Source organism: Lactuca virosa, chromosome 7, assembly GCF_052849685.1.
Source record: "Lactuca virosa cultivar CGN04683 chromosome 7, Lactuca_virosa_CGN04683_v6, whole genome shotgun sequence".
In the NCBI taxonomy this organism is placed as follows: domain Eukaryota; kingdom Viridiplantae; phylum Streptophyta; class Magnoliopsida; order Asterales; family Asteraceae; genus Lactuca; species Lactuca virosa.
In genome coordinates this window covers 45,142,521-45,170,127 of record NC_136432.1, presented here as the reverse complement: position 1 = coordinate 45,170,127, position 27,607 = coordinate 45,142,521, and the positions used below count along the sequence as shown (strand labels likewise).

The 27,607-nt window shown below is 35.6% G+C and overlaps 1 protein-coding gene across 1 annotated transcript; it reads right to left on the bottom strand.

The window, feature by feature from the left end:
- Nucleotides 1-978: 978 nt before the first annotated feature.
- LOC145123666 (adenylate-forming reductase 03009) lies at nt 979-2,904 on the bottom strand. The gene has a single exon (XM_079058871.1). It carries the CDS (start codon nt 2,846-2,848, stop codon nt 1,190-1,192), a length of 1,659 nt encoding a protein of 552 aa, XP_078914997.1. The 5' UTR covers nt 2,849-2,904; the 3' UTR covers nt 979-1,189.
- Between the last annotated feature and the right edge of the window lie 24,703 nt (nt 2,905-27,607).

The window sequence follows — 27,607 nt, the reverse complement described above, 5'->3', positions numbered from 1 at the left end:
TTAACACGATACACCTATATCACCTTAGGTAAATGGACATCGCCATGCATTTTGACAATTTTCTCAATCCTAATGCATACAATCAAGACTATCAATCATTTCTGATAGAGTGACTTTTCTTCATTGACCACATACAATCTCTCAATATCACATTTAATAAGTTTATGGAAATATAGCCAAAAAACCTCTATAAATATGTGTAATTATACGCCACACTCTCATACGGTTCTCGTAAATATTTTCAAATACTCATCCATTGCATCATAAGTAATAACGTATCCTAGATATCTAATTGTAGTCGTACATTTAAGTATATATACAACTGAACCCCATTATACTTCTATTGTGTGATTTTTGCTGAAAAAACTCACATCGCACCTCTAAAACGTTTATTAACGCATAAAAATACCTCTTTAGTTATACGGAAAATACGATGAAATGCTTCCTCATTATAAATATAATTTTTAGAAAAAAAAAATCATGTACCAAATGTTCATGTGAAACTTGACGATCTCTGTTGACAACAATTCCTATGTGCTTAACATGTATTGATTCTTGCTCAACAACTTGGTAACAACATTAAAGAATGTTGAAGACAAACTCTCCGTCAAAAAAAAAATCTATTTTTATAGTGTTAAAAAGGTTAAAAGATAGTGAAGATTATGTGTGAAATGTAAGTGGTATATATATACATGAGAGGAGTATGTATAAGTAAGTTACAAGTTTTTTTTTTCTTATTTTTTTATTTTTAATATGTCGCTTGCCTTTTGAAAATCAGTAAAATTTCATCATTGGTCGTGACTCATCGTGCCACTCTCTCCGAAAGGCCACCACCGTGACTACAGGGATGGTGTGCACGACCATGGCCAAAATGCCACCTAAACCTCCGGTAGTCTCATGCAATGTATGCCCCGATCGGCCTAATGTCAAAATTTACAAAATCTGAACACTTAAAATGATTAATTCTAGGCATCAATCTTACATTTTCAGGAGCCGTTCATTTATTATAATGTGGTAAATACAGAGCTACATATATATTTTTGCTAAGGCTTTAAAACCTCTTACAAATTAGCGAGGGGCAACGATCTGTCGATTCCTCTATCGTGGAAACCACATAGCTTGGAGCTCGTTTGAGCCACATAGCATGCAGTTAGTTTTGTGGTTTGTTTATTGCTAAATGTTTAATTACTTAAGAGTCCCAAATGGGACCAAAAGCTGGAATCCCTTTACTTTTGCATGCATTCACCACATCCCTACTCCCTTCAGGATTACTAGTTACGATCACCACCTCCGCTCCCCAGTTCTTTGCCGCCGTGACACTCATCTCAGACACATTCGGCCGCCCCATCAGGGCGGTGTCGTGAACAATCACCTTCTCTTTTGGATGCCGACTCACCCACTCCTTTATTTCCTTGCCAAAGTTTTGTTCAATCCCTTTTGCTACCCATAACAAGCACACATCCGCTGGACCTTGTTGTAACAAGAACGAAAGAAACACGCAAATCCCAGAACCTGTTGCCACCACCAAGACACGGTTGTACATGTTAACTAGGTAAGGAAGACCAGCAAAATGGACTTGTCGGACCCATAAGTGGCTTGGAGGGTTTGAGACGAGGGATTTCGTGAAATCACCCACTGCACCAGCTAGCATCATGTGTTCTTCTTTCCCATCAGAAATGATTCCAAAAGCATGCCATTCCGACATGGGGGAAGGACTAATCCGACCTAGTATCCCCGGCTTTACCCCTCCGGTGAACTTAATGATCGAGGCATGGCCTGATGGGGCTGAGACTTTGACGGCAACCCGCCTCACAGTCACCCATGGGATGATGATTAGTATGGTTATGACCAAGGTTAACCAGAATTCTTGTTCTTTAACCAATCTTGATCCTACATCTTTCCTGTAAGATTTGGTCTCAGGTTCATAAGTTTTTGTGAGCAAGATAAATGCCCAGAGGAGAATCAAGGAAGCCCAACCCGTGAACCTGTGAGTTCTTTCAAACACATTATGATGGAGGTGGCGGATGAGAGGGAACGCCGCCAGACAACACAGACAAAGCAGGGAAAGAATAGCTGAGGCCACCCCAATTATCGCGTTCGAAGTGTTGTCTCTGTCTTTCAGAGTAAGAACTAAAGAATAGGTAAGCCAAGCGATGGATGAAACCCCACAACTACTATGTATCCCACCTAAAGATTGAAGTAAAGAGGTGGTAGCAGTTTTGAGACGTAAAGGCACCCAAGAATGGCCGAAGAGATTGACAGCAAGCCAGAAGACAATGCGTAAGAAGGCTTCACTTCGACATAGTGTTAGAGCGAAAAGGTTTCCGATGGAGAACAGAGTGGCATGGTTTCTTGCGTATGGAAAATGACCCGTGGCTGCAAGAACTAACCCTGTAATGTTCAGAGTCAAACAAACCATAAAGAGTCTCTTATAAACCGTAAACAAGCCTTGATCGAGCAAGATCACAGACAATCTCGACTCTTTCTGCTTTGTTGGCTTGGAAACAATCTTTTTGCTGGGAGCTTGGGGAAGTTCTGGAACTGGAAATATTACAGGCAACTTGTGGTTGTCTTCTAATTCGTAGCCTTCTTCTATGTTGATCAGTACGTTGTCATCATCTTCATCATCAATCTCTAAGTCGCAGAAATGGCTACTGGCTCGACTGGTGGACCTGGAAATAATGTTTGAACCAGAAGTTGGTACGATTCTTTTTGAAGATCCCCATGGAAGCCAAACTCGTCGACTAGCTCGAGGTGCATCAATAGCGAATGGATCCTTATGTGGTTGGATCTCAAAGGAAACACCTCGACAACTTGAAAACCTTTGATCCATGGTTTCTTTTTGCATTACTATCTCTTTTGTTGGCAATTCTTTGAAATGAAAGGAGGAAGAGAACTGTTTGTGCCTTTGTGGTCTGTCTGCATTGTGCAAAATATTTCCATATTTATAGATGGGGACCTGCGCAGTGATCGGTTGAAACGTACAACATCGAATCGTCAATGAATTGCATTTGCTATGTAATTATCGAAAGATGCAAAGTCTACGGTTTTGTATCACTAGCGGACTTCGTCAACGCAAATGTACATAAGTATATTCCGTTCTAACCCGTATAAAATATATTCAAGTAGCCTAATATGTATCTTTATGGAGATTCGATGATCATAAAAACAAGCTTTTAAGGGTAAACGCTCTAATAATAAAATTTTGAACTACACGCGAACTTCCATGCATACGTAGGTCAATATAGTATATTTTATTTTCATAAATGATTTTTACTGTTTTAATACAATATTTAACTTTCGAATTAACACATGTCCCGAACTAGCTAATTATATCTAATAGCCCCTAAAAAATAAAAACCCTCGTAATATTGTTTATCGTATCGAGACTTTCAGACAAGATGTTCGTGTGATCCGTTCAGAGAATTAATGAGCTCTTGTTAATTTAATGAGATTTTATAATTAAGAAATTTTCTAAACTATTTACTTTGAGACGAGATAATAAAGGGTAAAAACTATGGTATTAATCAATGAAGGTGAGTTAACAACTTAAAATAATTTCTGAAAATATTATATGTTCATTTGACCCAATATAGATAGCAGTAGAGTTGACATTTTGACGATGGGGTTATGTACACACTCATCTATTATACACTTGGGACGTTTTGTACGTGTCAATATTCTTTTGACTTGTTCCAATATTCTCTTTAAGATTTATTTGAAAAAGCCGGTATAGGTTAGAATAGAATGTTTTGTCATTAATTAGCAAAATCCTTAATAGCATAGAAATATGTGATAGCTAATGTTTAAAAAAGACGGATTTTACCGAACCAGTTTTCTACTGGTTTGATGGTTTAAATGATCGGGATCGGAACAAAACCCGATCAAAACCCATTGTTACATAATAATTAAATAAAAAATTATAAAAAATATAAATATGTCAATAAAACCTCCAAAATTTATATGCCCATAATTACAAGAATAGTGGGCAATAGCGGCGACGTGTGTCGCCGCTAAAGGTATGGGATGTCGCCGCTAATACCTTTAGCGGTGACACGTCGCTGCAAATGAGTCGCCAGTAATGCGTCGTCGCTAATGCGCATCTTGTCGCCGCTAATAGTGTATCATCGCTGCTATTGGTTTGTCGCCGCTAAAACCCGTCTGTCGCCGCAAATACACCGTTGCCGGTAATAGAGTATCTGTCGCTGCAAAAGATGTCGCCGCAAAAAAAATTTGGTTTTTTTTTAGCATTAAATTTATAAAAAACAATATAACATTTATAAAATCTGATAAAGTTTTATAGAAATATTAATCCATACACGACCAATCCAAAATATTAATATTAATCCACAATCCAAAATATTAATCCATACCACAACCTAAAGTATTCTTCCAAATTACAAAACATTTCATAAAATCCGAAAGTAGCTACTCGTCTTCATCATTTCCTTCATTATTATTTAGTGGCGGCAATGAGCGAAACCATTCTTCCAATACTGCAGAAGAGGTCGGGTCCTTTAGTATCGTTTGCAGCATTTCCAACTACAAAGAAAACAAAATATATTATTATAGCATTCTACTTTCCATTATAGCATTTACTTAAACTAACAATTACTTGTGACTATGGTGGTTCTTGTGTCACTGGTTGTTCCTAATCGTACATAGACACAACGGTAGGAGGTTTACGCCCAATGCCTCTGATATGTCCGCATCGAACACCCAATATTCTTTCAAAAAAGTTTTTTATATTAGTGGGTGTTAGACCGCTTGCTTCGGAAGAAGCTTGGGTTCGTTGGTTGATCTCCTGGAGTAAAAGCATTTTGTATTTTCAAAAAATAATAAAAATCATAAAAATTAGATTACTAAATACCCTTGACGATATAAACACTTATACGAAAATACAAATTAACCACTTACGCATTGTTGCTCGACTGTAGGACTACAAAATACCCCTTGATGATTGGAATTAGCCTTACGAAAAGCTTCAATTCGATTGATATCCTATTTAACATTAAAAATTAGATTACTTATACTTTAAATAAACATTTAAATATATCATAACACTTGTATGAAAATACAAATTAAACATTTAAATATACTTCAATGTCTTCTTCATCAGTATCATAATCAGAATCGTCATCATCATAATCAATCTCTTCCTCGGAAACATTATCGATTCTACCTTGGCGGAGGTACTTCAATCTCGTCCTCATCGTCATAATCAACATTGTTTTGAAAGTATTGTGAGAAGTCGATAAAAAGTCTAGCTCCAGATGAAGAGTTGTTTTGAACTATGTCAACATTTTCGGCCTCCACATTGTCGACATCTTGGACAGAGTCACTGTAAACATTTTGGACACGAGCATTGTCGGATGGTAGATCCCAAATACTTCGATGATTAACATGCTCGACGACACGAGGGTTGTTGTTTTGGTTTCTTCGATGATTAACAGGCTCGCAGATGTAGAACACTTGTTTGGCTTGCGAAGCATATATGAGTTGATCATCTTTGTACGCTTCTTTTTCTGTGTCTATACTGATGAAACTATCATCAGCAATATCTCCCGTATCGAACCACTTTCACCGAAATATTACAGTAGAATAATCATATGGATATTGCACCTCCATAATCTCTTCTAACTGACCATAATATTTCTCTCCATTCTCACCAACCGCTAGAACCCCAGAGTTTTGCGTTTTGCGTTGTGCATCACGACTAAGTACCATAAACCTAACACTGTTGACTATGCACGCAGTGTAAGTATAAACATCCATTTGTGAACCCATTGAAAGGGCTAGCAACTCTTTGTGGAATTTTTGAGAGTTTTCTTTTTCCATCTAATAAACCTATTAAACATATGTTGATGTGTTATGTATTCTTGATTTGTTATATTTATCAAAGATATTTGTTTGTTAATTATTATTACCTTTTCAAGAAACCAGTTGGGAAATTCGGTCTTTTCGTCACTTTCAGGATGTTCAGATTTGAATTTTCTCTATCTCTCTCTCTCTCTCTCTCTCTGTGTATATATATATATATATATATATATATATATATATATATATATATATATATATATATATATATAATTGATGAATGGAAAAAACACAATAAATAATGAAAGATAATTAAAAATAATAACACTTACTCGATGTATTGTTTGACTTCTTGACAGCTATTCAATATAAACCATTCTATATTACGTTTCTCCCTTATATCAAGATGTTTGATTTGCGTTGCGCTCGTCGGTCGACACTTGGACTCAAACATCCAAAACTTTGTTTTTTCAATGACAACGTCTTCGTTTCTTTCAAGGCGATTGACATCTCGAAGGTACATCGAACAAAATGACAAAGCTTCTTCAGCAACATAAGCTTTAGCTATACAACCTTCCGGCCTCGCCTTATTTCTGAAATAGTTTTTTAGTTTTTTCATATACCTTTCGAACGGATACATCCATCTCATACATATCGGGCCTCCGACAATCGCTTCATTAGGTAAATGCAAAACTAAATGAATCATAATGTCAAAAAACACTGGAAGATAAATCAACTATAACTTACACAAGATTCTACTAATGTCTTCTTTTGCTTTCCTATTATCCTCCACCTTTAGTGTTCTGGAGAAAATTTTCTTGAAAAACGTACAAAGATCTACAATTGGTGTAGAAGTTTCTTTGTCCAATAACGCTCTAACTCCAATCGGTATCAAATGTTGCATAAGAATGTGATAGTCATGAGATTTCAACCCAATAATGTTAGTATCATTATCTACCACTTTCTTACTGATGTTAGATCCAAACCCATTAGGCAATTTAACATCTCTTATAAATTGACAAAAGATTTTGCGGTCAGGTTTCTTGAATGGGTAGCGTGCATGTGGTCTAGTGAACTTGCTACCCTTTTTTTGCAACCATTGGTTACGCCGGATATTCAGATTTCTCAATGTCTTTACTCTTATCATTCATCATAGAAGTACCCAAAAGAATCTCACCCATATTTTTCTCGACATGCATCACATCTATGTTGTGCTTCAGCTGCAGAGAAGACCAATACTCGAGCTCAAAAAATATGCTACGTTTTGACCAGTTCAACTCGAATCCTTGCCGTCCATGTTTTCCTTGAGAGTGTTAGGATGTTTACCCGGTTTACGAAGTAGTAGACGACCTAGTTGCTCTTGTATGTCTTCATTAGTAAAGTGTCTCGGAGTGGGTCTTGTCTCGGGTTGCCCGTTAAATTTCAAACTCATCCTTAATGGATCATTAGCATCTAAGAACCGACGATAACCGATATAAACGAATTTATTTACTGCACGGTATGAGGGAGTGTCTTCATTTTAAGTCGGGCATGCTCTATACCCTTATCCGCTCCAGCCCGATAAACTACTACGAACTGGAAAGTCGTTTATTGTCCATAACAACATAACTTTTATCGTGAAGAATGTGTTTGTCGCTGCGTCTTTAATACGTACGCCTGATTGCCACAAAAACTTAAGCTCTTACACTAACGGCCTAAGGAAAACATCTATGTCCTCTCCAGGCGCTTTAGGGCCGGGAATCAACAAGGCCAACATGAATGATGACTCTTTCATACAAAGCCATGGTGGCAGATTGTATATGGTGAGTACAACCGGCCACGTACTATGTGGATTACACATGTTACCAAATGGATTAAAGCCATCAGCTGCCAGCCCTAGACGTACGTTGCGAGGTTCACTCGAGAAGTCAGGGTAATCTACATCAAAATTTTGCCAAGACTCTCCATCAACGGGATGACGCATCACACCATCTTCTGATCTCCCGGTACTATGCCATATCATATTTTTGGAAGTGTACCGTGAACAATACAAACAGAGTAGTCTAGGGGTCATTGGAAAGTACCGTAACACCTTATGAGCCACTTTCTTACCCTTGGTGTTTTTATCAATCCACCGACTCTCTTTACAAACGGGACAAACTTGCAATGACTGTGTTCCTTCCAGAAGAGAAAACAATCATTTTTACACACATGTATTGACTTGTACCCCAAACCTAACTTCTTTAGTTTCTTTTTTGCTAAATAATATGAACGGGGAACCTTATTGTCTGGTGGAAATGCCAAATGCAACAAATCAAGGAGTTGATCAAATGAACTATCAGTCCATTTGTTGTTGACCTTGATATGCATCAGCTTTGCTAAAAAATCAAGGAAAGAAAACGTACAACCAGGATATAACTTGGTTTTGACTACCTCTAACAACTGTTCAAAATCATCATCGACACTGCTACCCCCTGTATTCGAGGTTCCTTCATCGAGGTTTGTATCATTTTCTCTCGACTCCCACATAACATCGCCAATAACATCAGCCATCTCATTACTTGGCGATACGACATCTACAACTGGAGGGATTAAAGGTTCGCCGTGATATATCCACGTTTTGTATGACTGACTAAAACCATATATACGAACATGACGTCTCATTGCTTTCGGATCCATGAAGTAACAATTATCACATTTCTCACACGGACATCTGGTTTCACCCTTACAATCTAGATGTAACATGGATCTCTTGACAAAAGAGTCGAGTCCTAGCTGGAACTCGGGAGATTGACGATGTGGATTAGAAGTCCAGCATTTATCGATAGACATGATGCAACTGAAACATAATTTAGTGTTTAAGGTTTACTCTACGGGAAACAAAAATCAAGTAGAGTATTCTCAAAGTCGATGATTCAAAAAGTATCCCAACACGAGAACACATGAACAAATAATCAGAAATGAATAGAGTATTCAAAAAGTATATATATATATATATATATATATATATATATATATATATATATATATATATATACCCGAGCAGCAAAGAGAAAATGACAACATTAAGCACTTTGAAATTAAGCACTAATAAAATTAAGCTAAAGTTGTAACGACCAACATTAAGTCACTAATAAAATTAAGCACTTTGATTTTAAAATTAACTTAATTTTATTTTATAATTAATTTTATATTTTCTTTTTTGTTATTAGTTTTTTTTAACATTAATTTAATTTGATTTTATAATTAATTTTATTTTATTTTAATATTAATATTAATTTGATTTTATAATTAATTTAATTTGATTTTATAATAAATTTAATTTGATTCTAAAGGTAACTTAATTTGATTTTCTAATTAATTTAATATTTTCTTTTTTGTTACTAGTTTAATTTTTTAAACTAATTTTATTTTATTTTAATATTAATATTAACTTGATTTTAAAACTAATTGAATTTGATTTTACAATTAATTTATTATTTTTTATTTATTTTTTTCAAATTAATTTAATTTTATTTTATTCTATTATTAAATTAAAATTACTAGAAGTACGTTGATATTAATAACCTAATTAAGCTAAAGTTGTAATGACCAACATTAAGTCACTAAAAAAATTAAGCACTTTGAAACTATATAGAATACATTACTAGAAGTAAGTTGCTATTAATAACCTAATTAAGCCAAATGTATACATCCAATTTGCATATTCCAATTTCATACAATTAAACCAAATGTATACAATACATTCAATTCCAATTTTCATTTCATTTTAGATATACAATACAACTTTCATATTCCAATGTCATACAATTAAGCATACAATTTCAAACAAATGTATACATCTAATTTCAAACAAATGCATACATCCAATTTCAATTTCATGCAAATCTATAAATCTAAATACAAAATCAAACAAATATATATATACATCAAATTTCAATATCCAATTTCAATTTTATACCAAATTTCTTTTTTAAGCCAACGTGGTATAAACATAAATAAAAAAACATATACAAAATGCATAAACACTTCCTACAAATCTGAAAAAAAAAAAACATATACAATCCCAGTAAATGCATAAACACTTCATAACATATACAATCCCACAAAATGCATAAACACTTCATATCTCAAAATACAAAGATAATCACTCAACAAAATTGAAGAATTTTAACAATTTATCATCCAAATAAGCACCAAAACAAAAAAAATAACAAAAAATAGGGAGGAATTCGACCTTCAATGTGGGCAATTTCAGAATTGAGCTGATGGGTCGCCGGTATGGAGTGCTAGGTCGCCGGTAATGGAGAATTGGAGGAAGGTGTGGCGGTCTTGTGGCGGCAGGAGCAGCTAGCTAGGGAAGGTCGCCGGTTTCCACCCTCGTCGTCACAGTGAGAAAGATACATAAACGAGAAAGAAACAAGAGAAAAGGAACAGAAAGAACGACACAAAAAAGGAAGTTGTAGGGGGTTTATCTGTAACGGGATTTAGCGGCGACAGGCAATAGCGGCGACGACAAGGTATTAGCGGTGACAATAGGGCAATAGCGACGACACCTTGGAGGGAAAAGTCAGTGTGTTTTCGTGTTCCTCTACGACCCTTCGATTGAAAACAAATCGGACGGATGAGGTTCATTTGACGCGGATCGCTGTTATTTGGCATTAGCGATGATGCCTTTAGCGACGACGTAGGGCAATAGCGGCGACATGTAATGCATCAATTACATGTCACCGCTATTGCCCTGCGTCGCTGCTAATGCCAATATTTCTTGTAGTGATACAAATATGAAATTTAATCAAAAAGTCCAAGGTTTAATTATCTTTTTAATTCATAATATAAAAAAATAAATAATAAAAAATAAAAAACTTCTGATGTTGGTAAAATAGTCTTTGAGCACCACTCATTTATATAAATGATTAATAATTAATTAAAGAAAAGTAATTAATATTATTAGAATATTTTTTTTAAAACAAGGGCAAAAAATAGGATATCATGCACCTGAATCATGCGTATAATTTCCACACTTTGGTGGTAAAATAGGAGTCTCATCGACTAATGCATTTTGATTTGGGTGGTAAGGTGGGAGTCCCACATCGACTCCGACATGAAGCAAGGAAAGACTTCCACGATGAATATGTTATTCCACTTAGAAAATTACAATGTTGGGAAAATAATATAAATGTCCTTAGAAGTTTCTAGGGTTTGTCCATTTAGTCCCTAAAGTATTTTCATTGCTTTATGAGGGCATAAACTAGTTTTTGTCGGGTCTATTAGGTCCTTTTAGAAGAATTGAAGGGGTAAATCAGTTACCTCTTACCACATAAGCATTTCTTAGGACCCCATTTCCCTTGACCCAGGTACGTGATAAATCATCTTCCATTCGTTCTCCAAATACCCAAAAACTGGATCTAACATAAATCCATGAAAACGTTTCCCTGGTTCTTCCCTCCCTCTCGTTGCTCATCCTTCAAAAACTACCAAAGTCCCTTATCACCGTAAACTCTTGGCATGGTGCTAGAGGAAGTAGGTGGCGATTTCTGTGATCCGTCGAGTGATGGATGTAGCGGTCGTTGAACCTTTTGGTTTTAGACTAGAGATGTATATCTTCAAGAGAGTCGCGAGGTTTTCACTCAGGTATTTCCTTACAAACTAAAGTAGCAATCGTCTTCTTCATCTAGGAAATTAGGGCTCCCTAATTTGACAACTCAATCCCAGTTATAGTTTACAACAAAGGCATCCAAACACAGCTATGAAGTCGGTCTGCTAAGAGGAGGAGGGATTTAGGTAATTAAGAAAGGCGAATGGATTTGGAAATGAAATATGAGGGAACGATTCAGGTAGTTCAAGAAAGAGAGGGCGATTTGGTGGTGAAGAAGAAAGAAAAAAATCAAAGAATAGTTTTGCGTTACATACATTTAACTGATTATATTCTTTCTGTTTGAGATCTCATATGGAGATTAAGTACCTAACTATGTTTTTGATGATCTTGACAGACATGGATTTGCATGGTAACACAGGGGAGCGTTTCTATAAGTGTGAGGGGAAGTGGAGTTGTAATGATGCAGAAAGGAGGTGATGACTCAAAGAAATCGAATACTCCATGGGTTCCAGATCCCGTTACAGGTTACTACAAGCCAGAGGGACAAACCTCCATGAACATATGTTGATGCACAAAACTTGTGGATAGCAAAGCAAACTCATTGAAATTCATCACCAGAAAGGAGAATGGATTTGGAAATGAAAAAGGAGGGAAGGATTTAGGTACTTGTTAAACCGATAGTCTCACTCGATTTAAACAAATAAAATAATCATTGTTGGTTGCACAAAAAATATAGCACAGGGAAGCAATGTCGAATCCTCAAGGACACATCCTGACAGTCAATGCCTTTTTGCATTAGGCACATTCTAGTCAAGAAACATAAAATATAAAAGGGGGGGGGGTTAAATTAAACAAAAAACTAAATTTTGCAGTGAAAATTAAATTAAACAAAAATCAATAATAAAAACGATTTCAGTTCTGCTACGACTTTCCTAATCATGGGATTAGCCCATATTTGCTTATTCAGGATGCGTTTTGTCTAAGCTGGTACCGAGAAAAACAAAAAATCTCTAGTATAATCTTTTTTACCTTATTTAGTTAACCAAAACAAGCTCTTTGGATTAACCCTAACTTTTTAATGTTCAATTAAACAAGCTCTTAATTACATCAGAAAAATTATATTAAGTTTTGTGTAAAATTCCCAGCAATACCAAATACTTCTCACAAGCTTGGAAGCATAAATATATGATTTTTATAGTTTATATCAAAGTTAAATCCCAAACATAGAATCAATCTGATACTTGTTACTTTTTACCAGTTGACAAGAACAATTATGGATTCTATTAACTGATTACCTGGAATGATAAAACCCTAGTTAGGTAATCAGACTAACACAAAGTTAAACTCAAACATTCATTAAGTTCAACACAGAAAAATGTAGATAGAAACACAAAACGAAAATCAGATCTTATAACTGATCACATGAAAAGTACTAGTCTATATTGAACTGAAAACTAAGGTTTAGCCAAACATGGCTAAAAACGAAACTAAACTAATGAAAAGAAACATTTACTAATTAATCTAGATAAACTAAATGTGTGAGATGATTCATAGCTTCAGGTCTTTAGAAATCGCTAAAAGGTATCATAAATCGCCTTCAGAAGGGTATTATGCCGTCTGGAATCATCTAACCCTCGGATCTAATAATGAGGATCGTATTTATATGCGATACGGAAACTTTCGGAGAAAAAAATCGAAAAATGTGATCGCAGGTTGACTATATGCGATCACATATTTTCCATTTTTTCCATATTTACCCATAAATGATGCAGGATGCTATTTTCGACGTTTCATGAACTTCGGGCCATTTATGCAATCGCAGGTATAGGTATATGCAATCACATATTTTTTGAATTTTTTCCAGGATTGCGTCTGAATGAAATACGAAGCCAAATTTGAAGTTTCTGGAGTTGCCGGAAGAAAATGCGATCACATGCTAGCTTTATGCGATCATATATTTGGTCTTTTTTGCTCAGATGGTCTCCAGATGATTTATTTCGACCGTAGGAAACATCGTGGCAAAAATGTGATCGCATATACTGGAAATGCGGTCGCAAATCTGGATTTCTGGCTCATTTCGGATGCGATTCTTCATTTTAAGCACTCCTTGTTATTCCTTAGCATTCTTCTTCAATTCCAGCTTCATTTAAGCTCCAAACATGCATCCAGCTGCTCCCAAAGTATTGCTTCACTCGAACTATATGAAATTGAAACAAAAAATGTTAGTAGTAAGGGAATTCTGATAAAAGACATGAGTTGAACTTTATTTAAATAAATTACATGCAAATGTATAAAATATGATGCTAAATGCTAATAAAAACTATCCTAAAAGATGCATAAATGACATCTAACAAATTTCCCCAAGCTTAAACCTTATTTTCCTTCAAATAAGAAAAAGATTAAACATTAATTATAAACAAATAGAAAGATGTAGACCACCTAAAAATAATTTAGATTAAAATAAAAGAAAAATAAAAATACTTCACTCTTTTTTTTGTTCACATGATCAGATTTCACAACGATGAAGCTTCAATTAAGTCACTACCCAAACAAGATTCTCAATACTTTTATTAGAGATTCATAACTCATATTTAAAGTCAAACCAAGCTTTATTAAATAATTTTTACGCCGAATTAAATTTGTGAAAACAGTGTATTTTTAAAAATAATTTCACGAAAATTCGTTTATAAAAACTTAGCTTGACTAACCCCTCTTTTTTTTTCTGAACTCGTCCAGTAAACGCGGTAAACTCCATTATGGACAGAAAATCCAAGCTTACCCCTATGATTCCACTATTAAGGTATCAATCTCATTATACCACACATCTTATTTGTCTTGATCAACTCTTTAGATTTAACTTTTTTGCTTCTTGATTTCGACTTGAACCTGACTTGGATTTAACTTTATTTCATATTTCTTCAAGTTTCTTGATGTACCATTTCTAACACACACACACACACATATATATTGATTGGACGCAGATTTTACTTTTAGGCCCACCATATCTTCAATACTTCAAAAATGATAATAAATTGTGGGTATAACATGAGTTCCCTCCTAACCTCAAAAGGCGCAAAAACTATATGGTTCAGTACTTCAAGGAAAGAAAAAGGTTATCCAATCTAGGTTGTTTTTAAGGCATTTAAGGAAACTATTTCTAAAACATTGTTCGTTTTTCCATCCCAAACTTCCATTGTAAAGATTATCCGACTCATATGTTGGTTCATATTTCGAAAACATTTAAAGCATTCTCAAAATATAATTCTTAAAATTGATTGTAGTGAGACTGTTATTTTCGGTTAGTATCACACTTCATCTTAACAGAGCTATCGAATGTAAATAATATCCTCATCTCATGTAAAATTTTCAAAATTTTTGATTTATTTAGATTTTCGGAATTTTTTTAATATGCAAAAAAAAAACTAAAATAACGAGAAATAAAATCTTTTGGGGTTTTTTTATAAATGCAAAAAAATAAAAAGGAAAATATTTTTTGGATTTTTCGATTTTTTATATGCAAATGCGATGCAGAAAATAAAATGCAAAAAGAAAAATAAAATTTAAAATATTTAACCGAAAAAAAAACTGAAAAAGCTTTCAAAAAAAATTTTAAATACAATTTTTTTTACACTATCCCCTCCCCAAGCTTAAAATGATGCATTGTCCTTAATGCTCAGAGAGGAATGAACAGCTCAATAAAGCATATAATAAAATGTACACCTAGGAAAGATTGTACCTGATAAGTTTGCAGAAATCCGATTTTGACGAAAATGTGGAAAAAAATCTGAATTTCAGCAACTTTGTTGATCCTCTGATTCCCCCAAGCTTGCTTGGAACTGTGACTATCTCTTTATTGAAAGCATAAAAAAAAGTTAAAACTACTCCTCAGGTTGCCTCCCGGAAAGCCGCCCATTTTTAAAGTCGGTGGGTCGACTTTGCCCAACCAGATTTGCTAACTGGTGTGGTTGGGCTTCTCTGAAGCTCAACTCTTTTCATTGTCACTCCAGATCCCTTCTAATATGGCAAGATAGATGGATCTGGAACTTGTTCAGCAAACTGGAAATACTCAAAATTGTCTTCAGATAAGTCTTTCAGATTTTTAAACTTCATTCTCTTTTTGATCTTCTGCTTTCTAGATTTCTTCTCTTTTTTCTCTTCAAATTTTCTTCTTTTCAAAAGTTTTCTCAACAAAAATCATCACTTTTTCTTGAATCCATTTTCCATAAATCTTCTTTTCATCCTCCCCAAGCTTATCTCTAATCAGCTCCATCTTAGCCCCTTCAGACAACTTCTTTTCAACAGTTAATTTTTCTTCTTTTTCCCAAAGATGTCCCTTTTTCAGCTCTTTAGATTTTTCCTCATTAGAAATCATATTCTCCACCTCCCCAAGCTTAGCTTTTTCTGTCAGCTTCGTATCAGCAGCTAATTTCTATTTTCTTTGCCCAAGCTTTCCTTTTTTCAGCTCTTCTGATATGTCTGATAAATTCTTTTCTATAAATATTTCTTGCACAAAGACATTAGAAAACTCACAGAAACCCTCAGATAAAGGACTGCTGGTACCCAATTAATTAACATAAATATTATCAGAAGGAAAATTATCATCATTAATTTTAAAATTAACCACTTTCTCATCAAATTCCATTGAAATTATGCCATTAAAACATCTATTTTTGTTTTGGCAATTTTCATAAATGGTCTTCCTAAAATGATAGAATTTGTATATGAAGGTCCAAATTTCCCATGTCCAGAATATAAAAATCAGCGGGAAGGTTTAACAGAATAATACAAATCAAAGGTCTTCTAAATATCCAAAGCTCATAAGTCTCCTAAGCTTCTGACAATATCTACTAACCTGCAACAATTTATCAACAAGTGGGTTAGACTATGGGGAACCTAAGAAGTATGATCCTAGGGTTAGACATTACGAACGGTGTATGAATGAACATTGTAGTTCATACACTAATGTACAAACCTGTACCATCTCAAATAAACAAAATCAATATCAAAAGTCATTTGGGGTAAAATATTATATTAGTCAAAGTACATTGTCATATATGACAAATCCATAAACTTCAAAAGTGAATAAACAATATGAGGTTGATGTATCACAAGCAAAAGCTTATTAATAATCAAAATCCAAACAAGATTATATGGATCCAAATACTACTAATACGATTGACAAAACACTTAGATACGATAATTCGATCAATAAAAAAGTCTACAAAATAATGATGGTCGGGTGTGAAGAACTCATGACAGACAACCAACTTTTGCATTCACATCCAACAACAAAATAATGATGGTCAGGTATGAAGAACACACGACTGATGAAATTGATGAGTCGCCCTTACACCCACAACAAACCAGACACTAGGGGCCATCCAACCTAGGCCACATGAGGGGCATCGAGCCTCTACTCGTGCGTGTTAGGGTTATCTAGAAATCTACTCACAACAAGCAATGTGCAACAACTATTTACTTGGCTACTCGGGATCACGAAGTCACACCCATCCTAGCATGATATGTATGTATGCAACAAGTAGGATGCCAAAAATCTCATTTCAAAAAATAATCATTTCATCTTTATATAAATCAAAAGCAATTTTGAAAATATATTTTCACGAATGTACAAATAATCCCCATAAGGGCAACTAATAATCAAGTATATGATAAATAGTTTCCAAAACACAAATTACAACAATAAGGGATGTGTACTCCCAATATTTCACAATAAAAACGAAAAAAGGGTAATTATACTCATAACACTAGAAATAAGTTTAACCCCCACAAAATATCAATTTCTCAAAGCATGTCCTTAATTGAAAAGGACTTCCCCAAATATTAACTATCATAAGGAGAAAACAGAGTATATATTTTCAAATAATATACATACGTATAACATAGCACAAAAATGAAAAACACAAATAAGATACTCATTTTGGGGAGAAGTGTTCCAAGGTAAGTCTAATCACCTTAAGTCATAAGCTTGCATTCACCACATGTCTTCCAATATCAAGTTATGGCACTTGTAGCTCCAAAAATTCCCAAATCAATCACCTAGTACCATTACAAGACACGAAATGACCATAATACCCTTCTATGGCTTGATTTGGAACTATGGAATTTAATCTAAAATAGTTAGGGCTTGAAAATTCCCAAATCATCACATGAAATCTAAACTTTAATCAAACACTATAAATCTCACCATTAGTCATGGATTAACAAATGGGTAATGGATTTGAAGGAACATAAACAATCTAATCAAAAATCCAAACTCATATCATTGCTTGGAATAAATTGTTTGGATCAATGAATCCTGGAAAGGATAATACCCAAATTACCACCTTTGGAACTAGAAATTGATTCAAACATGATGGAATCTCACCATAATCCAAATGGTCGACAAATGGATCATTAATGGAAGAGAATGTATCGTCTAACCATAAACTCGAACTCATATCATTGCTTGAAGCTTCAAATTCAGATTTGAAGATATACGGTTTTGGAAACCTACTAAATCACATTCAAACTCAAAAATATCCCAACTATTTGTTATTTTGATTTTGTAGATAGATCAAGGAGTTAAACTACATCAACAATTTCACAAGAATCTCCCAATTTAAACATAAACTCGAATTTCACCATTGATGGTTAAGAAAACTCATCAAAACAACACCAATTTCACAAATCTCACAAACATTTGTAAGTTGGAGATAGGAGATGGATTATGGAAAGAAACTACAACATTAATTTCATATAAACATCACCAATAGAGCAAGAAATTCGGATTTTACTTCAATATGAACCCTAATTCGAATTTGGGAAAAAAAGGGAAGAAATCCACCTTAGATGCAAGTTTCTTGAAAGGATTTGAGCAAGGAATCATCTAAACATTCCAATCATCAAAACACCATGGATTAAGTGGGGAAAATCTATCCAAAATAGTGGGAGAAGGATGGAACCGAGAGGAAAAGAAAAGGAGTGAAATTGGGAAGAAAAACAACAAAAAAACATTGTTTATGTATGATCAGCATCAGAGAATGTGGTGCGTCTTCCATAGGACATGGGACGTCCTTCAAGATTTTCCAAATTGACATTTTTGGTCACTCAATTGAAATTCCTTTCAAGCTTGGTCCCTAACTTGGCTAAAATCTTAATAAAAATTATATTTAGTCTACAATTGGTCCTTCTCCACTATAACTCATGAAAATCTAGTCTGGGATGCTTATTTGGTCAAACTCTAGGGTCAAAAACAACTTTCTACAAATTGAAAGTTTTAGCCGCTAAACCTTAAACGTTTTCTTTTGACGCCCAAACTCTATCATAAATTATTTATGGCTTAGCAAATATTTTATTAGGGTTATTAATCAACATCATTTACTTTCATTCATTATTTATTTATTTTTAATTTATTTTATTTTAATTATAAAACTTTCATTTTTACCAAAACATCCAAAACTTGTAGCCCCAAAACAGGATGTTACACAAAAAATCAAAAGTTTTGTTTAATCACATGTGATTACATCCTTTGTATACATAAGGATATTCAATCACATATGATAAGAACATTGTATAGCTTTTAAAATCGTATATGATTACAATTTTTTTACCACTTATATGTACATAGGATGAAAACTTAATTTTTTTTTAATTCGTGTTATTTTTATAGAAAATATAAATCAAGAAGATGGCAATAATTTCGAAAAAACTATAGAGAATACTATGACGAATATTATTGGTAACACATTACAAATTCCATAATCACAATTCCTAAATGATGATGAGGTCAACTCTATTTATGAAGAAAAAACAATGGATGATTACAAAGAAAAGAAAGAGATGAGCTTAATGTTATTGTATGATCTGAATACAAGCCAACTGACACCACCAAAGGTAATATCTTTTTTGTACCATCTCATATGTTTATAACTGTAATGACATATGATTTCAATATTTCTCAAACTTACAATTGTAACATCCGGATTTCCAGGTATTATGTTTGATCATTTATTTTGAGTTAAAGAGAGGGACTCGACGAGTTGACGCTTGGACTCGTCGAGTAGGATCGCGATTGCTGACTGGATTAATGAATGGACTCGACGAGTCGGAAAGGGTGGACTCGACGAGTCCGCGTTGTGGGCTGAAACCCTAAATCCCCGGGCCTGTACCCTATTTAAAGGACCTTATGGCCCTTATTTGCGGCTACCTTCGTCCTTGAGAGTACCAGAGCCTCTGTGAGTCTTGTGAGTGAGAAAGGAGGCCATTGTTCACCATTTCTTGTGTGTTTTAGCAAGAAGGAAGGAGGAAGGACAAGCTACGCGGGTTGGGGAGCTTGGATCTACTTCCATTTGATCAGAGGAAGCTGTTGGAGGTATCAATCTGTGCTTATTCTCGTGTTTATGATGATTTAGTGGAATCTAGGGTTTCTTTATGCATTATTTAGCTTGAATCTGGAGTGTGTGAGGTCCCAAGGTGAAATGATTCTTAGATCTAGACCTTAAGAGGTCCAGAGAGTCCCTATCACTCTGCTTTATGCCATCCCTTTGGAGTTATGAGCCTATGTGACCATTTTAGTAGTTATTTCACCAAAAGAAGCCTTGGGTGCGTTGCATGTGAGTCAAGATTCGACCTTTACGTGGTTATTGGTCGTGGGGAAGTCGGATCTATAGTTTAGAGAAGCAGATCTGACCTCAGAAGGTCATTTTATTGTTGTCATGGAAGCAACTCGCCGAGTCGAGTCGGGGTTGCCCTGCGATTCGTTGCAGAGTAACCCGACGAGTGAAGGAGGGACTCGACGTGCCAAGTCAGGCTTAGAAGGATTCAAAGGACCCGTGTGGACTCACCGAGTCGCCCGTATGCACTCGACGAGTCTGGTCAAAGTTTGACCGTTGACTAGAGTTGACTTCGTTGACTTTTAGGGTTGGGTCAATGTTTGGACTTGTGAGCCATTGGAGGGGTAGAATGGTCTTTTACCCTTCTTAGAGAACTTAGAGAGGGATTAGCCTAGTCTTTGAAAGTCGTATTAATTAGAGTAATTATTTTATGTGATTAGGCGAAGGCTAGATCAGTATTTCCGAGTTCGAGGTTTACCGAGTTATCCGAGGTGAGTCTTCTCACTATACTTTACCTTGAGTGGTAAGTAGAGTTATGTGACAGATTATCTTGTATGCTATGTATGTGATGTGTTGCACTGCAATATTTCTATGTGATTTATGCTGTGTGTATTCCAAAGTTTACAGAGTTAGGGCCGGAAGGTCCACAGAGCTAGGACCAGAGGGTCCACAGAGTTATGGCCGGTAGGCCCGCAGAGTTATAGCCTCGAGTGGCTAATATGTGTTATATGTGGTATTTTGGGGAACTCACTAAGCATTTATGCTTACAGTGTTTTGTGTTATGTGTTTCAGGTACCAGTGAGGATCGCGGGAAGGCGCCGGCATGATCAGTACACACTTGTGGAGTTTTTATGTATTGTGAACTTGGGATGAATTTTATGGATTTGATATGTGATACATTGAGATGGATAATATTTATGAATGAAATTATATTTTTTTTAAAAGTGAAAAACTGTTTTGGAATTTACGTTGTTACAATAATCACATGTGATTACCGATAATTATCAATTTTTTAATTTAATTTAATTTTATGTTTTATTTATTCTCACATATGATTCCATTATATTTAACAATTATAATAAAATATGAATCACACAATCCTACTGAAAAAAGAAAAACTTTAAGGAAAATGAAGTCTAGAGAAAGCAGGATGTCCCCTTACAAAGAAAGAGTTATTTGCTTGAACACTAAGTTGGCATCAGAAGAAGAGATGTTCAATGAATGGTTGTTCAACCTGCAAGGAAGCGAATAGTAGGTTATTCATATGTGATTAACACTTATATCAATCACATTAACAAACTTATTCAACATTGATCAATCACATGTGATTACAAACATAATCACATGTGATTACAGTTTTGTTGAGCATACTTGTTCGACATTGATCCATCACATGTGATTACAAAAATAATCACATGTGATTATAGTTTTGTTAATCATACTTGTTCAATAGTGATCAATCACATGTGATTATAATTATGAAGATACAATAATATGAACTAACAAAGTGGTTTTTATAATTATAGTGATGAAATATTGTCAACAATAAACAAAAGGGTTGTATTATCTTATGTCTTTGAGAACATGTATCCAAGAGAATATCTCCTTTCTGATGTAATTGACTCGTGGGTTGAACTGCTCAACTATAATGAAAAGGAGAGAGAAAGAGATGAAAGAAAAATGGAACTGAAAGCAAAGGAAAAAAAAATGAGAATATATACAATTTCTTCAGGTAATACCTTGTCGACGGGTTAAATAGCGATGAAGAAAAAACTCAAATGAAAGATATTGATCTCGTAAATTATTTAAAATCTTATTATAATTTATATTGTTCCTAAATATGATAATACATATTTAAATGCATATATTATTCCCTGTTTTCGGAGTGCACACATGCTCGTATTTGTTTTTAACCTTAAAAATGCCAACATATTGATCCTGGACAACAACATATTAGGGCCAATGATGAAAGACAAGTGCATGCATGTACTTAAAAACCTCGTAAGTAATATTTGATTATTATATATAGTTATCATATATAAAGGTTGATTATTTTATGATTGAATAAAATATTTGTAATCACATGTGATTACATAAATAAATTGTTGGGTTTAGAAGTGCTGCGTCATTGGGCCTCTTGTCTAAGTCTATTGTGTTCTCGGTTATGGGCATGTCCAGCCGTTTTACATTTGTTAGGGTTTACTTTATATAGTGCCTGCATGCACCTTAGTATGTATGCTTTTGATAGTTTTTCTTTAGATCGTATTGTAACCCTAGCACACCTCTACATTAGCAATTCTTCATAGAGTTCTTCTGAGGTCGTGACTGATTAATCATTCGACACAAGCATTGATTCATCTGGTGTTATTATATTCATTGTGTTCTTGATTTATCTGTTTAAGAATCTTATCGATCTAAACGTTTTAATCTCATCAATTGGTATCAGAGCAGGAGGCTGTGTAAATCATACGCATCTTTTCTGTTTGAAGAATATTTGTAGGGTTTCCGCTTTTATTGAATCTGTTGAGCCGTCATCTCTTCATTGATGTTGTTCAAAGATCTCGATACTGCCCTAATATCGTTTTACAAGTTTGATTCTTGACAGGTAAACAGATCAAGTCATTATGTCTCACGACGAATCTCAAACCAATCCCATTTAACATCTCCAACAGCATTGGATCGACTACAAGGATTCCAATCTTGTATACTCAAGAGTATGAAGTCTGGGCTCTTCACTTTGAAGATTATGTCCTGGGTTCAGAGGACAACGAATATTTAATATGGGAAGCAATTATCGTGGGTCCTTTTTCTCATACTGGAACCGAAAGAACCATTAAGACTCAAAAGGAGTATAATCAGGTGATGATTGACATGAAAGATGTTACTCAAGATGACAATGACAAGCTGCTGAGCAACATAAAAGCAATGACGATGATCAGATTCGCTTTACAATCTGACACCTTTCGTCTGGTGAGTGCATGTATCACTGCAAAGGAGATTTGGGATTGGCTTAAGGAGTTGTATTCCACCGATTAGGATCTCGAACATTCTACTCAAACTCTTTTGCTTTCAGAGTTTGGTGACTTCAAGAAAAAGCAAGATGAAAGTCTCATTCAAACATTCAATCGTTACAACCATCTTCTCAGCAAGATGATCAAGCATGGAATTGGCAGAGAGGTGATCGAGCAGAAAGTCACCTTTATGAATGGTCTAAGGCCAGAATGGATGGCTGTGGTTTCAACTATTAAAGCTCATGAATAGTTTAAATTCTATTCGTTGGCGAAGCTCGTGGGAATTCTCAAATCTCATGAAAGTGTTGTGACCAAGGAAACGAAAGTGGTTTCCGGAATGGGATCATTGGCTCTTATCTCAAAGGGTAAGAACTTGATTGAAGAAGAAACATAATCTAACCTTTCTGAATGTGATCTGACAGATGAAGAATATGCACTGATGGTATCCACTCCCAAGCGGTTTGCAAGAAAGAAGTTCCCAGCCAAGAACCGAAACTGGCAGGGGAGCTATAGTTCAGAGAAGGTGAAAGAGGAGATTAAAAGTGCTCCTTAGAAAGAAGAGGAAGAGAAAGAGAGCAAACTTGTGGGTGATTCGGGCTATGACTGCAATTATTGTCATGGCAAAAACCATCTAGCAAAAGAGTGCATGTTAAGAAGAATGAATGAGAAGAAAGAGAATGAAGACGATGAAGCTTACCACACTCGTAAGCTTGAAGAAGCCAAGAAAAAGAAGTCTAACGATAAATCCATGCCTGTGTTACTTGTGCAGGAAAATGTTGAAAACGACTTCGGTGGAGTAGAGATCTGGTCTACTGATTCAGAAGATGAGGAAGTACGCAAGCCCACTCAAGGCAGGGCATTCGTAGCGAAAGAAGAAGGTTCTGGTTTGGTAGGAAAGTGTTTGATGGTGACGGCCGGGGTGTCACAAATGAGAGGTTACACTACAGATGGCGGGGATGCTGAAGCGAAAGAGAGGGAGGATAGATGCTTCACAACGAAACCAGTTGGAGAACAGATCAACAAATGTGATCAGTTGATCAAGAAGGTAAATTCTATTCTCACAACACTCAAAATACTCGTTTCTAACTATTAAAAGGAATTAGATGATTTAAAATCTAAGTTTTCTAATCTAAGTGGTAGCCTAAAACAAACTCGCCTCACAAATGCTAACCTAACTGATCAAATTAGCAGGGTGTCATCCAAGAGTGCGGAGCGAAGGATATGGATAGAGCGGAAGGAGTTAGAGTTGGTTAGGGCAAGAGATGAATTCATATATTTGCAAAGAGACAATTTGAAATTATTGAAACAAAGGAATATTTTTTGTTTAATTGTTACGTGTCTTTATACAAATATTACTCAGCTGCATCTAGATTGCGATATTGGCAAAAAGATTCACAAAATGATTTTGCCTTTTCTTGAACTAAAGGAAGACGAAATAGATGTTGATTGTTATAATTGTGAATCAATTGTCTCATCAGAAGAAACCACTGATGCCTATGGGATTGGTCTGGACAAAATTGAATCCTTTATTAAGTCAAAAGACCACAAGGACATGCTTAAAAACTTATTAGACGAAAATGATAAGTTGAAAATTAAAACCGAAACCGTACAGATTTTTGATTCATTGAGTACCAAGTTAAGTTCAGAAAACAAGATTGATGTCAATAATACTTCTGAATTTGACGAGGACGATGACATGACTGAAATTTCTGTAGAAGACATGGTCGACTGTTCTGAATTTGTTAAAACCGAACCCGAACCAGCAAAAGTCCTTATATCTGAAAACTCTCTTGAGTTCGCTTGATCGTCTAAAGACCAGAACAAAGTCCTGAAAGAAAAGGTTGTGGTATACCGAAAGGTAAAAACTGTACCGAATCAAGTGTACACCACCTTTGGAGTTACGAATAAGCAAACTGTTGAGCTAACTTCCTTGGTAGAAGAAGATAATGTTGATGGCTGTGATGAGTACTTTTGGTCATCTCCGATTGATAATGCAGATGAAACGAAAGGATTATCGGAACGAACCTCTTGGAGGGTGAAAGGCAGATACGTGGCTGAACCAATCAATAAGCCATCTAACTTCGCAAAAGCAAGTACAAGTGGTACAAAAGAAGCTCAAAGTGAGACCAAAAGGACAAGCGAATCTCAGTCAGTAAGGAGCGAAACTCATGCAAGGAAACCGAAACCGAATGTGAATATTCACAAATCTTCCAAGCAACTTGCAGAGCAAAAGCGTCAACGAAACAGGAGATATTAGAAGAATCTCAACGAAAGGAAGCAGTTTTGGCAATCCCAGAACTCTAACTATGTGCATAAAGAAAAGTCTTCCTCTCAAAGAGCGAAAGTAAATTCGCAGACGAAACCTAAGCAATGTTCTCATTGTCATTCTTGTGCTTCACAGAAAGAAAAGGGACAAATTGCTCACAGGTCATTATCACCAAGAAAGTTCACCGCGAAAAACAACCATCCTCGCTCTCAGCCGAATCAAACTCCTCTCAAGGATATTAAAGGAAAGGGAAAGCTCGTCTCCAATTCAGAAGAGGAAATAAAGAAGACGACTACTAACCCTAGGAAGGATACGAAACGAGTTGTTAAGAATCAACATAAAGAAAAGAAAAATGATTCAAACCAAGCAAATAACAAAATCAAAGTTTTCACCATTAAAAGAAAAGACGAAACCACTTTAATAAAACAAATGTATATGGTTGATCTTTCTATTCCTTTTCCTTGTCCTGTAAAAGGCTCACTAGGACCCAAACAAATTTGGGTTCCTAAATCTGCTTAATGTTTGCAGATTATACGTGAGGAGCAGTTCGACGACGAATGATATATTGATAGTGGCTGCTCACGTCACATGACAGGAAGGAAGGAAGAGCTGAGGGAGTTTCGTGCTCTCAAAGATGGTGGATGTGTCAAATACGAAAACAACTCTTATGGCACGATAAAAGGCTACGGGATGATTACAAATGGAGATTTATCAATCCTTAAAGTTGCCTATGTGGAAGGATTGCAACACAACCTAATCAGTGTTTCACAATTGGTTGTGGGAACTAGTCTGAAGGTTTCGTTCGATGGCAAAGGATCAGAAATAATAGAGAAGAAAATCAAAACGGTTCTACTGAAGTCGCAGCGAAAAGGCGAGATGTATCCACTTAATCTAAATCAATTACGAGGGAAGCCTGTTGTATATCTACTGACTAAGGCTCACTCTGATGAAAGTTGGTTATGGCACCAAAGACTCTCGCACCTCAACTTTAAAGATATCAACAAGCTCGTGCTTGGTGATCATGTGAGAGGTCTTCCCTTATTGAAGTTTGATAAGGAGCATCTATGCGCTGCATGCGAAATGGGAAAGCAAAGCAGAAAGAGTCATCCAACTCTTGTAAATACAAAGATCATCGAGCCTCTTGAGATTCTTCATATTGATCTATGTGGACCATCTGCAATTGAGAGTATCGGCAGTAGTAAGTTTATACTTTTTATTGTTGATGATTTTTCCCGTTTCACTTGGGTATATGTTCTTAAACAGAAATCAGAGGCTACTCCAAAGCGAAAGAACTTTATAAAGAAAGTGGAAGTTCAGTTGTGAAAGCTAGTTCGTAACATCAGAAGCAACAACGGATTGGAATTCAAGAACAAAGAATTTGAAGAATTTCTAGCCGAAAAGGGAGTCACACACAATTTCTCTGCTCCTTACACTCCTCAACAGAATGGAGTGGTTGAAAGACGCAACCGATCCTTATGTGAAGTAGCCCAAACCATGCTCAGCTTCGCTTCACTTCCTCTGTATTTCTGGGCCGATGCTATCGCTGCAGCTTGCTATACATAGAACCGATCCTTTCTCAATAAGCGATTTTCTGTCACTCCTTATGAAATTCTTAATAATCGCAAACCTAACGTAAAGTTTTTTCATGTCTTCGGTTCTAGATGTTTCATCTTCAACTCCAAAGAGAACCTAAACAAAGTTGATGTGAAAGCTGATGAAGGGATTTTCTTGGGGTACTCTCTAACCTCCAAGGCATATAGGGTTCTCAACAAAAGATCAAAGAAGTTAGAAGAAACCTATTATGTCACGTTTGATGACAATTACATGAAGAAATTCCAATCAAGCGAAGGTTCCACGGAGGAAATCTTTCCTGTTACCGGTAAAGTCACTCCACCGATATCCAACCTGTTTGAAGAATACATGTTGCTTTTTGACGAACCAGAAAAAGCCATCCACTCTGAAGCGAATGCAACTGATAACAAAATCGATAACCTAAAGAAGATAATCAATGACGCTGCAAAAGACATGGAAAGTGAACCCCAGAGTCCAAGCAAACCTCATGCTTCAAGCACGCCAAATGATAGCACTCCAAAAGACAGCATGCCACTGCAGGGGGAGGACTCGTCTGCATCAAGTGAACAAGCTTCGCCTCTCTCGGGGGAGAACTCATCTCCAACCAAGACCCATGAAAGTCCAATTGAGGGGGAGAATTCTGAACCTGATGTTGAAACCGTCTCATCATTTGAAGGGGAGAATCAGAATACAAATGATAATTCGGACGTCCAGTCAGAATTTGAAGAAGTAAATGCTGAACTAGATCCTA

Coding starts and splice junctions, on each gene's coding strand:
- LOC145123666 (XM_079058871.1), bottom strand. CDS start 2,848: ATGCAAAAAGAAACCATGGATCAAAGGTTTTCAAGTTGTCGAGGTGTT.